The following is a 16,278-nucleotide window of genomic DNA, read 5'->3' as shown; positions in this document are numbered from 1 at the left end:
AACTTTCAAGCCATCCAAGATCCTTTGAAGCTAAATCATTTCTTGTCACTTCCAGTAGGTTTACCTACTAAACTTGAGGTAGTAATGATGTTCATAACATCATTCGATTCATATATATAAAACTATCTTATTCGAAGGTTTAAACTCGTAATCACTAGAACATAGTTTAGTTAATTCTAAACTTGTTCGCAAACAAAAGTTAATCCTTCTAACTTGACTTTTAAAATTAACTAAACACATGTTCTATATCTATATGATATGCTAACTTAATGATTTAAAACCTGGAAACACGAAAAACACCGTAAAACCGAATTTATGCCGTCGTAGTAATACCGCGGGCTGTTTTGGGTTAGTTAATTAAAAACTATGATAAACTTTGATTTAAAAGTTGTTATTCTGAGAAAATGATTTTTATTATGAACATGAAACTATATCCAAAAATTATGGTTAAACTCAAAGTGGAAGTATGTTTTCTAAAATGGTCATCTAGACGTCGTTCTTTCGACTGAAATGACTACCTTTACAAAAATGACTTGTAACTTATTTTTTCGACTATAAACCTATACTTTTTCTGTTTAGATTCATAAAAAAGAGTTCAATATGAAACCACAGCAATTTGATTCACTCAAAACGGATTTAAAATGAAGAAGTTATGGGTAAAACAAGATTAGATAATTTTTCTCATTTTAGCTACGTGAAAATTGGTAACAAATCTATTCCAACCATAACTTAATCAACTTGTATTGTATATTATGTAATCTTGAGATACCATAGACACGTATACAATGTTTCGACCTATCATGTCGACACATCTATATATATTTCGGAACAACCATAGACACTCTATATGTGAATGTTGGAGTTAGCTATACAGGGTTGAGGTTGATTCCAAAATATATATAGTTTGAGTTGTGATCAATATTGAGATACGTATACACTGGGTCGTGGATTGATTCAAGATAATATTTATCGATTTATTTCTGTACATCTAACTGTGGACAACTAGTTGTAGGTTACTAACGAGGACAGCTGACTTAATAAACTTAAAATATCAAAATATATTAAAAGTGTTGTAAATATATTTTGAACATACTTTAATATATATGTATATATTGTTATAGGTTCGTGAATCAACAGTGGCCAAGTCTTACTTCCCGACGAAGTAAAAATCTGTGAATGTGAGTTATAGTCCAACTTTTAAAATCTAATATTTTTGGGATGAGAATACATGCAGGTTTTATAAATGATTTACAAAATAGACACAAGTACGTGAAACTACATTCTATGATTGAATTATCGAAATCGAATATGCCCCTTTTTATTAAGTCTGGTAATCTAAGAATTAGAGAACAGACACCCTAATTGACGCGAATCCTAAAGATAGATCTATTGGGTCTAACAAACCCCATCCAAAGTACCGGATGCTTTAGTACTTCGAAATTTATATCATATCCGAAGGGTGTCCCGGAATGATGGGGATATCCTTATATATATGCATCTTGTTAATGTCGGTTACCAGGTGTTCACCATATGAATGATTTTTATCTCTATGTATGGGATGTGTATTGAAATATGAAATCTTGTGGTATATTGTTACGATTTGATATATATAGGTTAAACCTATAACTCACCAACATTTTTGTTGACGTTTTAAGCATGTTTATTCTCAGGTGATTATTAAGAGCTTCCGCTGTCGCATACTTAAATAAGGACGAGATTTGGAGTCCATGCTTGTATGATATTGTGTAAAAACTGCATTCAAGAAACTTATTTTGTTGTAACATATTTGTATTGTAAACCATTATGTAATGGTCGTGTGTAAACAGGATATTTTAGATTATCATTATTTGATAATCTACGTAAAGCTTTTTAAACCTTTATTGATGAAATAAAGGTTATGATTTGTTTTAAAATGAATGCAGTCTTTGAAAAACGTCTCATATAGAGGTCAAAACCTCGCAACGAAATCAATTAATATGGAACGTTTTTAATCAATAAGAACGGGACATTTCAGTTGGTATCCGAGCGTTGGTCTTAGAGAACCAGAATTTTGCATTAGTGTGTCTTATCTAGTTTGTTAGGATACATTAGTGAGTCTGGACTTCGACCGTGTTTACTTGAAAAATGATTGCTTAACAAATTTTGTTGAAACTATATATTTTTAACATGTGAATATTATGTGATATATTAATCTCTTAACGCGTTTGATATTATGTGATAGATGTCTACCTCTAGAACAAGTCCCATTGACTCACCTAATAATAATGAAGAGTCAAATGTAAATTGGAATGATTCGTGGACTGATTCACAAGTTCCCGAAGAGGAACCGGAAGAAGAGTCGGAACCGGAAGAAGAATCGGAACCGGATGAAGAAATAGAACCGGTGGGGGAAATAATAAAACGGTTAAGTAAAAGAAAATCCTCAACCAACCGACCAAGGTTAATTATGGTCAATGGTGTTTCCGCCAAGGAAGCAAAATATTGGGAGGATTACCAATTCTCCGATGAATCGGATTCCGACGAGAATTCCGATGATGTTATAGAAATTACCCCAACTGAATTTAAAAAGGAAAAAGAAAATAATAAGGGAAAGGGCATAAAAATAGAGAAATCTAATTCCAACCCCGATGAACTTTATATGTATCGTCAACCCCCGAAGTCCTTAAGTTGTAACAATGACCCGGGAACCTCTAAACCACCAGGTTTTTCTAAACCAATGTGGATAACGACGGCTCTTATTAGGGGAACATCATATATCCCTAGAAACTTGGCAAAACGAACCAAAACCGAAGAAGAAGAAACAAGCGAGTCGGAATAAGATAGTTGTATTCATGTGGTGTAATATAAGTAATATAGTGTGCTTATGCTTTATGATATATGTAATAATTGCTTGTATTAATAAGTATTTTTTTTATGAATCTAACTCTTGTCTATTTTACAGTATAAAAACACAAAATGGATAGATAACCCAATATTTTAAGAGACCTACCAGGAGACATGATTGATGAAATCTTGTCTAGAGTCGGTCAGAATTCTTCGGCACAACTATTTAAGGCGAGATCAGTTTGTAAGACATTCGAAGAACGTTCCAAGAATGCCTTGGTTTATAAAAGGATTTCGTTCGAAAGATGGGGGATATCACATTGGGAAATCCATAAGTTACGATGTGTTTACTTTGACGCATATATTGCGGGGAACCCAAATGCTATTTTACACAATGGGTTAAGAAATTATTTTGACTCAATATATCCGAATATTGGACTTCGTGATTTAGAAAAAGCGGCTTACATGCAACATAAAGAAGCATGTTATGCTTACGGATTAGTAATGTTCGCTTCTCACCAAAGTGAGAACAAGAACATCGGGCTACAACTATTAAACAAAACATTCCCACAAGTGACGGAGTCGGTAATTGGGGTAAGAAATGAGGTTTTTAGATTGTTACGGGACTGTTGGACATTACGTAACCCTCGTCCCTTTGACGACGTTACAACACGCTGTCTTATCAATGGCCATAACGGTTATGTTCCATAAGACCAAGGATGGGAAGTAATCCTAGTAAAACCAGAATGCATGACTTGTTTCTGGACGTATGAATTACGTGTCTTTATTGCCTTTGCTGAACGACTTGTGTACTAGCTAGAATTATCTTCACAACCATCTTGTATCAAATTTATTGTGTGCTATATTTCATGCTATATGTAAAATAAGCGGTATTGTAAGTTTGTAAAATATTGTGTAAAAGTTTGAACGCGAAATATTATTATAATCAGTTTTTCATATAGAATTGTAGTAGTTGAATTGTATATTAGCTACTAAGTATGAACTTAACGGGTAGGTACTACCCGAATTTAAACTTATAAAATGCTAATATGAAGAAAAAGCTTTTATAAATGAGTTCATATTATGCTACGAAATACTATTAACTACTCTTAATATTCTGTATGATTAACTTGTTCCATTTGACTATTTTGAAGGAAATGGCACCGACTACTCGACACACCGTGAATATGAATGAAGAGGAATTCCGTACTTTTCTAGCTTCAAACATAGCTGCAGTACAGGCTGCGCTACATACCAACAATAACCTTGGATCTAGTAGTACAGGAAATCGTGTAGGATGCACCTACAAAGAATTCACTGCCTGCAAACCTTTGGAATTTGATGGAACTGAAGGACCGATCGGATTGAAACGGTGGACCGAGAAGGTCGAATCGGTGTTTTCCATAAGTAAGTGTACTGAAGAGGATAAAGTGAACTACGCTACGCATACCTTCACAGGTTCTGCGTTAACATGGTGGAATACCTATCTAGAGCAAGTGGGATAAGACGATGCGTACGCACTACCGTGGTCAGTATTCAAGCACTTGATGAACGAGAAGTACCGTCCCAGAACCGAGGTCAATAAGCTCAAGACAGAACTTAGAGGGTTACGAACCCAAGGATTTGATATTACCACGTACGAAAGACGATTCACAGAATTGTGCCTATTGTGTCCGGGAGCATTCGAAGATGAGGAAGATAATATCGACGCGTTTGTGAAAGGATTACCGGAAAGAATCCAAGAAGATATAAGTTCACACGAGCCCGCCTCCATACAACAGGCATGTAGAATGGCTCACAAACTAGTGAACCAGATTGAAGAAAGAATTAAAGAACAGACTGCTGAAGAGGCCAATGTGAAGCAAGTCAAAAGAAAGTGGGAGGAAAACGGTGATAAGAATCACCAATACAACAACAACAGCAATTACAACAATAATCGTAACAATTATCCCAACAATCGCAACATCAATCGCAACTACAACAAATGGCCCAACAACAACAATAACAACAACAACAACAACAACAACAACAACAACAACAACAGCAACTACAACAATCATCCCAACAACAATAATAACCGCAACAAAAACAACAATCAGAAGCAGCTATGCCAAAGGTGTGAAAAGTATCACTCGGGGTTTTGCACCAAATTTTGCAACAAGTGTAAAAGAAATGGTCATAGCGCGGCGAAGTGTGAGGTCTACGGACCAGGGGTTAATAGAACGAAAGGAACAAATGGTGTCGGAACGAGTAATGGCGGAGGAAGTAGTGTCGGAGCAAGTTATGCCAATGTAGTTTGTTATAAATGTGGAAAACCGGGCCACATTATTAGAAATTGCCCGAACCAGGAGAACACGAATGGACAAGGCCGCGGAAGAGTTTTCAATATTAATGCGGCAGAGGCATAAGAAGACCCGGAGCTTGTTACGGGTACGTTTCTTATTGACAATAAATCTTCTTACGTTTTATTTGATTCGGGTGCGGATAGAAGCTATATGAGTAGAGATTTTTGTGCTAAATTAAGTTGTCCATTGACGCCTTTGGATAGTAAATTTTTACTCGAATTAACAAATGGTAAATTAATTTCAGCAGATAATATATGTCGAAATCGAGAAATTAAACTGGCTAGCGAAACATTTAAGATTGATTTGATACCAGTAGAGTTAGGGAGTTTTGATATGATAATCGGTATGGACTGGTTGAAAGAAGTGAAAGCAGAGATCGTTTGTTACAAAAATGCAATTCGCATTATACGAGAAAAAGAAAAACCCTTAATGGTGTACGGAGAAAAGGGCAACACGAAGCTACATCTTATTAGTAATTTGAAGGCACAAAAACTAATAAGAAAAGGTTGCTATGCTGTTCTAGCACACGTCGAGAAAGTACAAACTGAAGAAAAGAGCATCAATGATGTTCCCATTGTAAAAGAATTTCCCGATGTATTTCCGAAAGAATTACCGGGATTACCCCCACATCGATCCGTTGAATTTCAAATAGATCTTGTACCAGGAGCTGCACCAATAGCTCGTGCTCCTTACAGACTCGCACCCAGCGATATGAAAGAACTGCAAAGCCAATTAAAAGAACTTTTAGAGCGTGGTTTCATTCGACCAAGCACATCACCGTGGGGAGCTCCTATTTTGTTTGTCAAGAAGAAAGATGGTACATTCAGGTTGTGTATCGACTACCGAGAGTTGAACAAACTTACCATCAAGAACCGCTACCCACTACCGAGAATTGACGACTTATTTGATCAACTACAAGGCTCGTCTGTTTATTCAAAGATTGACTTACGTTCCGGGTATCATCAAATGCGGGTGAAAGAAGATGATATTCCAAAGACTGCTTTCAGAGCACGTTACGGTCATTACGAGTTTATGGTCATGCCGTTTGGTGTAACTAATGCACCAGCTGTGTTCATGGACCTTATGAACCGAGTGTGTGGACCATACCTTGACAAGTTTGTCATTGTTTTCATTGATGACATACTTATTTACTCAAAGAATGACCAAGAACACGGTGAACATTTGAGAAAAGTGTTAGAAGTATTGAGGAAGGAAGAATTGTACGCTAAGTTTTCAAAGTGTGCATTTTGGTTGGAAGAAGTTCAATTCCTCGGTCACATAGTGAACAAAGAAGGTATTAAGGTGGATCCGGCAAAGATAGAAACTGTTGAAAAGTGGGAAACCCCGAAAACTCCGAAACACATACGCCAGTTTTTAGGACTAGCTGGTTACTACAGAAGGTTCATCCAAGACTTTTCTAGAATAGCAAAACCCTTGACTGCATTAACGCATAAAGGGAAGAAATTTGAATGGAATGATGAACAAGAGAAAGCGTTTCAGTTATTGAAGAAAAAGCTAACTACGGCACCTATATTGTCATTGCCTGAAGGGAATGATGATTTTGTGATTTATTGTGACGCATCAAAGCAAGGTCTCGGTTGTGTATTAATGCAACGAACGAAGGTGATTGCTTATGCATCTAGACAATTAAAGATTCACGAACAAAATTATACGACGCATGATTTGGAATTAGGCGCGGTTATTTTTGCATTAAAGACTTGGAGAGACTACTTATATGGGGTCAAAAGTATTATATATACCGACCACAAAAGTCTTCAACACATATTTAATCAGAAACAACTGAATATGAGGCAGTGTAGGTGGATTGAATTATTGAATGATTACGACTTTGAGATTCGTTACCACCCGGGGAAGGCAAATGTGGTAGCCGATGCCTTGAGCAGGAAGGACAGAGAACCCATTCGAGTAAAATCTATGAATATAATGATTCATAATAACATTACTACTCAAATAAAGGAGGCACAACAAGGAGTTTTAAAAGAGGGAAATTTAAAGGATGAAATACCCAAAGGATCGGAGAAGCATCTTAATATTCGGGAAGACAGAACCCGGTATAGGGCTGAAAGGATTTGGGTACCAAAATTTGGAGATATGAGAGAAATGGTACTTAGAGAAGCTCATAAAACCAGATACTCAATACATCCTGGAACGGGGAAGATGTACAAGGATCTCAAGAAACATTTTTGGTGGCCGGGTATGAAAGCCGATGTTGCTAAATACGTAGGAGAATGTTTGACGTGTTCTCAGGTCAAACCTGAGCATCAGAAACCATCAGGTCTACTTCAACAACCCGAAATCCCGGAATGGAAATGGGAAAACATTACCATGGATTTCATCACCAAATTGCCAAGGACTGCAAGTGGTTTTGATACTATTTGGGTAATAGTTGATCGTCTCACCAAATCCGCACACTTCCTACCAATAAGAGAAGATGACAAGATGGAGAAGTTAGCACGACTGTATTTGAAGGAAGTCGTCTCCAGACATGGAATACCAATCTCTATTATCTCTGATAGGGATGGCAGATTTATTTCAAGATTCTGGCAGACATTACAGCAAGCATTAGGAACTCGTCTAGACATGAGTACTGCCTATCATCTACAAACTGATGGGCAGAGCGAAAGGACGACACAAACACTTGAAGACATGCTACGAGCATGTGTTATTGATTTCGAAAACAGTTGGGATCGACATCTACCGTTAGCAGAATTTTCCTACAACAACAGCTACCATTCAAGCATTGAGATGGTGCCGTTTGAAGCACTTTATGGTAGAAAGTGCAGGTCTCCGATTTTTTGGAGTGAAGTGGGGGATAGACAGATTACGGGTCCGGAGATTATACAAGAAACTACCGAGAAGATCATCCAAATTCAACAACGGTTGAAAACCGCCCAAAGTCGACAAAAGAGCTACGCTGATATTAAAAGAAAAGATATAGAATTTGAAATTGGAGAGATGGTCATGCTTAAAGTTGCACCTTGGAAAGGCGTTGTTCGATTTGGTAAACGAGGGAAATTAAATCCAAGGTATATTGGACCATTCAAGATTATTGATCGTGTCGGACCAGTAGCTTACCGACTTGAGTTACCTCAACAACTCGCTGCTGTACATAACACTTTCCACGTCTCGAATTTGAAGAAATGTTTTGCTAAAGAAGATCTCACTATTCCGTTAGATGAAATCCAAATCAACGAAAAACTTCAATTCATCGAAGAACCCGTCGAAATAATGGATCGTGAAGTTAAAAGACTTAAGCAAAACAAGATACCAATTGTTAAGGTTCGATGGAATGCTCGTAGAGGACCCGAGTTCACCTGAGAGCGTGAAGATCAGATGAAGAAGAAATATCCGCATCTATTTCCAGAAGATTCGTCAACACCTTCAACAGCTTAAAATTTCGGGACGAAATTTATTTAACGGGTAGGTACTGTAGTGACCCGAACTTTTCCATGTTTATATATATTAATTGAGATTGATATTTACATGATTAAATGTTTCCAACATGTTAAGCAATCAAACTTGTTAAGACTTGATTAATTGAAATATGTTTCATATAGACAATTGACCACCCAAGTTGACCGGCGATTCACGAACGTTAAAACTTGTAAAAACGACATGACGATATATATATGGATATACATATGGTTAACATGAGATTATGATAAGTAAGTATCTCCATAAGTATATTAACAATAAGTTATATACATATAAACAAGACTACTAACTTAAGGATTTCGAAACGAGACATATATGTAACGATTATCGTTGTAACGACATTTAAATGTATATATATCATATTAAGATATATTAATGTATCATAATATCATGATAATATAATAATTTAACATCTCATTAGATATAATAAACAATGGGTTAACAACATTAATTGAGATCGTTAACTTAAAGGTTTCAAAACAACACTTACATGTAACGACTAACGATGACTTAACGACTCAGTTAAAATGTATATACATGTAGTGTATTTAGATGTATTAAAATACTTTTGGAAGACTTCAAGACATATATCAAAACACTCATACTTAACAAAAATGGTTACAGTTACTTTCCCATTCTTTTCTTTCATCAAGAATTCTAGTCGTATTCTTACCCGTATTATACACAGCTTCAAAACGTACTTACTCTGGGTATATACCAATAGGAACTAGCATGGGATTCCACTCTTGATTATGTCATGTATGACTAATTAATTTTAACTTCTACCATGAGCTAGTCAACTAACTAGAACTCCTTTTAACCCCACTCACCACTCACCAATTACCACTCATCATTCACTCCATTTCACTTCCAATTCTCTTTCTAATTCTCTCTCAACACACACACACTATTATGAACGTATTTTTCCAGTAGTTAATCATCATCTTCATCAAAAATCACTTCAAGAATCAAGCTATAATCATCATAGGAAGAACACTTCAAGAACACTTCAAAAATCCCTTCAAGTTTACTAATTTACTTCCAAGCTTTCTAATCCATTCCAAATAATCATCTAAGATCAAGAAACCTTTGTTATATACAGTAGGTTATCTTTCTTATTTAAGGTAATATTCATATTCAAACTTTGATTCAATTTCTATAACTATAAACTATCTTAATTCGAGTAAAAATCTTACTTGAACTTGTTTTTGTGTCATGATCCTACTTCAAGAACTTTCAAGCCATCCAAGATCCTTTGAAGCTAGATCATTTCTTGTCACTTCCAGTAGGTTTACCTACTAAACTTGAGGTAGTAATGATGTTCATAACATCATTCGATTCATATATATAAAACTATCTTATTCGAAGGTTTAAACTCGTAATCACTAGAACATAGTTTAGTTAATTCTAAACTTGTTCGCAAACAAAAGTTAATCCTTCTAACTTGACTTTTAAAATTAACTAAACACATGTTCTATATCTATATGATATGGTAACTTAGTGATTTAAAACCTGGAAACACGAAAAACACCGTAAAACCGGATTTACGCCGTCGTAGTAACACCGCGGGCTGTTTTGGGTTAGTTAATTAAAAACTATGATAAACTTTAATTTAAAAGTTGTTATTCTGAGAAAATGATTTTTATTATGAACATGAAACTATATCCAAAAATTATGGTTAAACTCAAAGTGGAAGTATGTTTTCTAAAATGGTCATCTAGACGTCGTTCTTTCGACTGAAATGACTACCTTTACAAAAATAACTTGTAACTTATTTTTTCGACTATAAACCTATACTTTTTCTGTTTAGATTCATAAAAAAGAGTTCAATATGAAACCATAGCAATTTGATTCACTCAAAACGGATTTAAAATGAAGAAGTTATGGGTAAAACAAGATTAGATAATTTTTCTCATTTTAGCTACGTGAAAATTGGTAACAAATCTATTCCAACCATAACTTAATCAACTTGTATTGTATATTATGTAATCTTGAGATACCATAGACACGTATACAATGTTTCGACCTATCATGTCGACACATCTATATATATTTCGGAACAACCATAGACACTCTATATGTGAATGTTGGAGTTAGCTATACAGGGTTGAGGTTGATTCCAAAATATATATAGTTTGAGTTGTGATCAATACTGAGATACGTATACACTGGGTCGTGGATTGATTCAAGATAATATTTATCGATTTATTTCTGTACATCTAACTGTGGACAACTAGTTGTAGGTTACTAACGAGGACAGCTGACTTAATAAACTTAAAACATCAAAATATATTAAAAGTGTTGTAAATATATTTTGAACATACTTTAATATATATGTATATATATTGTTATAGGTTCGTGAATCAACAGTGGCCAAGTCTTATTTCCCGACGAAGTAAAAATCTGTGAATGTGAGTTATAGTCCCACTTTTAAAATCTAATATTTTTGGGATGAGAATACATGCAGGTTTTATAAATGATTTACAAAATAGACACAAGTACGTGAAACTACATTCTATGGTTGAATTATCGAAATCGAATATGCCCCTTTTTATTAAGTCTGGTAATCTAAGAATTAGGGAACAGACACCTTAATTGACGCGAATCCTAAAGATAGATCTATTGGGCCTAACAAACCCCATCCAAAGTACCGGATGCTTTAGTACTTCGAAATTTATATCATATCCGAAGGGTGTCCCGGAATGATGGGGATATTCTTATATATATGCATCTTGTTAATGTCGGTTACCAGGTGTTCACCATATGAATGATTTTTATCTCTATGTATGGGATGTGTATTGAAATATGAAATCTTGTGGTCTATTGTTACGATTTGATATATATAGGTTAAACCTATAACTCACCAACATTTTTGTTGACGTTTTAAGCATGTTTATTCTCAGGTGATTATTAAGAGCTTCTGCTGTCACATACTTAAATAATGACGAGATTTGGAGTCCATGCTTGTATGATATTGTGTAAAAACTGCATTCAAGAAACTTATTTTGTTGTAACATATTTGTATTGTAAACCATTATGTAATGGTCGTGTGTAAACAGGATATTTTAGATTATCATTATTTGATAATCTACGTAAAGCTTTTTAAACCTTTATTGATGAAATAAAGGTTATGGTTTGTTTTAAAATGAATGCAGTCTTTGAAAAACGTCTCATATAGAGGTCAAAACCTCGCAACGAAATCAATTAATATGGAACGTTTTTAATCAATAAGAACGGGACATTTCATACAAGGCCCGATATTTTGCTCATGCAGTGGGAACGGTGAGTCGTTTTCTCTCCAACCCTGGGAAAGAGCATTGGAATGCAGTAAAATGGATTCTCAGATATCTTAAAGGTACAAAGAATCTATGTCTTTGTTACGAGGGAGCTGATCCAATCTTGGAAGGCTATACATATGCGGATATGGCCGGAGATCCTGATAGTAGGAAATCTACTTCAGGATTCATTTACACTTTTGCAGGGGGAGCTGTTTCATGGCAGTCAAGACTACAGAAGTGTGTTGCATTATCCACAACTGAAGCAGAGTATATTGCTGCCGCAGAAGCTGGAAAAGAAATGTTGTGGTTAAAGCGTTATCTTCAAGAATTTGGAATAAAGCAAAAGGAGTACAAGGTATATTGTGACAGTCAGAGTGCTCTAGATTTGAGCAAGAACTCCATGTACCATTCCCGTACAAAACATATTGATATTCGCTATCATTGGATACGCGAGGTAATTGATCGACAACTGTTGAGACTAGTGAAGATCCATACAAAGGAGAATCCTGCAGATATGTTAACAAAGGTGGTGACTCGAGAGAAGTTGGAGTTATGCAGAGACATAACTGGAATGTTCGTTGATTCTGCTGGAGGGGGAGAATTAATGGTTTCCAGTGGTTTCCAGCCGTCATCTAGATGGCACTGTTCCAGCCGTCATCTAGATGTCCAAAGCTGCAGACGTTGACAACGCGTATGGAAGTGGCAAACTTGAACACGATGACGGCCGCCAACTTTCGCCAACCTTCCTCGTTCACACCATTCACCGCCATAGAATTTTTTCCTATAAATAGAGATGCAAACTTTCATTGTAAATCATCCCAAATCACTCAGAGAAGTGTAATTACAACCTAGAGAGTGTGTGTGAGTTTGAGAGTTTTTTTAGAGTTTTGTAAATACTCGTGTAATCTATTCTTGTGAGTAATAGAGTTATTTTTCCTCTTAAATTTGTATCTCCTAACGTCCAGACGATTCTCTCTTCCTAACATAGTTTTCCATCATTGTTTTAAAATATTTGTGGCATAAGCATTAAACTTCAATTTATTTGTATGCACATTATGAAATTATTATAAATTGTGACTGCACATTATTAACATAGCCATTTGCTGCACGATCTATGGTTCGAAAGCATGTCAGTTCCTTGCAATAACATCCATTTTTCAACTTCCTGATCCGCCCATATTGCCACCCTTTTTTCCTTCTCTTTACTTGTATTCCTAACTAATCGTTTATTCCTCGATTCAATCCTACAGGCCTAGATTTTGGAGCTGGAAAGCGAAGTTGCAAAACCTAAAGAACTCAATCATGAGATACTTAAAGAGATACATAAATTTCTATAATTTATTACAATGTTCATAATTTCCTTGGAATCTTTGTCATAATCTACATTTCTTGGTTTTCACTATTTTGCATTGGAATCAAACTAATACCATTTAGTCAAAATCAAACTAATACTTAAACGTGCATATACATTTCTTGCTTCAGAACAAGTATCACATATATGGAGGACCAACTGCATACTTGACATTATTTTTCAACAGCAGGAGGGGACTGATGGCAGAGGATGGCATGTTGGCATTCTGGATGGGTGCTCAAAGAACCATCTATAAAGAACCATCTCTAGTTACCTTTTTTAGTTTAGAGTTTCTCCATTGTAAATTACATTTATGACTTTTTTGTAAACACGTTAAAGATATCGATATATAGCTTTGTTTTGTAATAATTTTAATTTGGTATATTTGGTGCATTTGGTATTTAGCGGATATTATTTGAAATATCTGAGATTTTAATTTATTTGGCCGAAATATTTGGTATTTGGCAGTATTTGACGGGTATTATTTAAAATATTTTAGATTTTAACCATGGTTAACATTTACCAGAATACGTCTAATTGATAACAACACGTCTAATTGATATCAGGAACACGTCTAATTATCAATTAGACGTGTCAATTTAATTAATTAGACGTGTTCCCGGAACACGTCTAATTGATAAAACATTAGGAACACGTCTAAATACTACTATTTAGACGTGTTGACACGTCTAATTGAGTTTTATAGACGTGTTCATGGGACCGCACTATATGTCATCAGCAATTAGTGATGTTACATCTAGATGTGTTGAAAAACACGTCTAAATAACTTTTTTAACACGTCTAATTAAAGATTTTTGTAGTAGTGTAAGTAAGATTTTATGACATTACAATACAAATCCGAATTAGAGGACCTCAAGGAATGCCCGAATTGAATGAGATCACGTATAAGCCTTCTTAGTAGAAAGAAATGTAAACATTTCGATATAGTAAGTCACATGTCGAGCGGAGCTAGAATAACTTTATTTATTATTTACGGAGGAGAAGGAGAATTTTATTTCATATACTATTTTTAAGAATTTAAAATTTTTTAAATTTCATTAATCCAAATTAATTTTTTCATATTATTATTATTATTATTATTATTATTATTATTATTATTATTATTATTATTATTATTATTATTATTATTATTATTATTATTATTATTATTATTATTATTATTATTAGTATTATTATTATTTTTATTATTATTATTATTTCCATTATTATTATTATTATTATTTTTTTAAAGGCTAGGCTATTTATATTAATAAGAAAAGAGTATCTGAATGTACAACAAGCATGGTTGCTGCTATACAAAGAGAAAAAATGGAGCAGCCCAAACAAATATTAATCCTATCTATACATTGTAGAGCAGCTCAAAATAAATTTTATAGATTAACCGTTATCTAAATAAACTGAAGGATTCACAAGCCATTGATTCCAGTCCCATTGTTTCTTCCGCGAACGTATCGAGATCCATTCAAAACTCTTTATTTGGATTTCATTTAAAATCACCGAACCACTCCACCACTTTTTCTTGAATATTTTCTGGTTACGATTTTTCCATATGTAGTATCCACAAATCCACTCAATGGCTTGCCAAAGTTTTAAGCTCCAACTTGATTTGATCTTGGGATGTTTTCCGCAAAATAAATCATCAACACTGAAGATATTCACCGTATCGAGATTCCACCATTTACATACGCGATCCCATACCTCAAAAGCGTGTTTACAAAGAACTAGAGAGTGATCTATTGATTCGATACCATCGTCACAAGTAGGGAAGCGTACCGAATTTAAATCAATACCTCGTTTCTCCAACTCGATAAGTACCGGTAAACGTTTTAATTTAGCTCTCCAAATGAAGATTCCCAACTTACTTGGAATCAGGTTGTTGCGCATGGTGCATTGATCCGTGACTGGAACCGGTAGCAATGAAAGATCTATTATGTTTGATAGCTTTTTCGATGTGAAGATACCTTTTGAGTTCAGGTTCCAGCTCCATTTATCATTATCCTAGTGTGTTCCAGTGAGGGCTGTGATCTCAGCAGCAAGGGAGTTCAATTCTCCAAGAGTTCTACCTCTCGGTTCTCGACTCCAATTCCAGTGAAAATCACACTTGTTATCGTTCCATGAAATTCTGTTGTTGACCATACAATCTTGTTCTATATCCACCAAGTATAATCTCTTGAATCTGCATTTTAAAGGTAAATTTCCAAGCCAAATATCATCCCAAAACCTCGTTCCCGCCTCATTACCAACCACTTTTTTGAAGCTGTCTTTGAAGTTCACCCCAACATCATTTAAAGAAACCCCATTCTTAATTATATATCCCCATGTAGATCTAAGGTTGTCCCGATTTACAGATGCCGAAGCATATTGTTCATCCAGACCCCCATTTAGACCATAAATGCTTTTTATGATGCGCACCCAAAGGGTATTGGTTTCCACTTTGAATCGCCACCACCATTTTCCTAAAAGAGCCCGATTTTTTGCGTTTAAAGACCCGATACCCAACCCTCCCAATTTATATGAATGAAGTATAAGTTCCCATTTTACCCATGACATTTTATGTTTATCCCTTTCCCCGCCCCAAAAAAAGTAACGTCTTATTTTCTCGAGAGAATTTAACACACCTTGGGGAGCTCGAAACAAAGAAAAGTAATACAGTGGTAGGCTGCTCAGGACTGACTTTAGGAGGGTTAAACGACCACCGAACGACAATGTTTTTGATCTCCAGTATGAAAGTCTGGATTGAAACTTTTCTACGACAGGTGCCCAATCAAAGGCTTTCTTCATTTTACAACCAACGGGTATTCCCAAGTACGTGAATGGTAGCTTTCCTAGTTTGCACCCAATTTGACTTGCCATGGTGACTAGTTCACGGTCATCTACTCGTATACCATATAGGCAACTTTTGTGGAAGTTAACTCGCAACCCAGAGACAGTTTCAAACGACTTTAATAACATCATCGAGTTAACTACATTCTCTCGACTCCATTCTCCTATATAAATCGTGTCG

The 16,278-nt window shown here is 35.2% G+C and overlaps 1 protein-coding gene across 1 annotated transcript; it reads right to left on the bottom strand.

The window, feature by feature from the left end:
* Nucleotides 1-14,651: 14,651 nt before the first annotated feature.
* On the bottom strand, nt 14,652-15,158 carry LOC139868333 (uncharacterized). Its single transcript, XM_071856668.1, has one exon. The coding sequence runs from the start codon at nt 15,156-15,158 to the stop codon at nt 14,652-14,654; it is 507 nt and encodes a 168-aa protein (XP_071712769.1).
* Between the last annotated feature and the right edge of the window lie 1,120 nt (nt 15,159-16,278).

This window comes from Rutidosis leptorrhynchoides, chromosome 9 (assembly GCF_046630445.1).
Source record: "Rutidosis leptorrhynchoides isolate AG116_Rl617_1_P2 chromosome 9, CSIRO_AGI_Rlap_v1, whole genome shotgun sequence".
In the NCBI taxonomy this organism is placed as follows: Eukaryota; Viridiplantae; Streptophyta; class Magnoliopsida; order Asterales; family Asteraceae; genus Rutidosis; species Rutidosis leptorrhynchoides.
The sequence above is the reverse complement of the archived record's forward strand: the minus strand, read 5'-3'. Positions and strand labels throughout refer to the sequence as shown.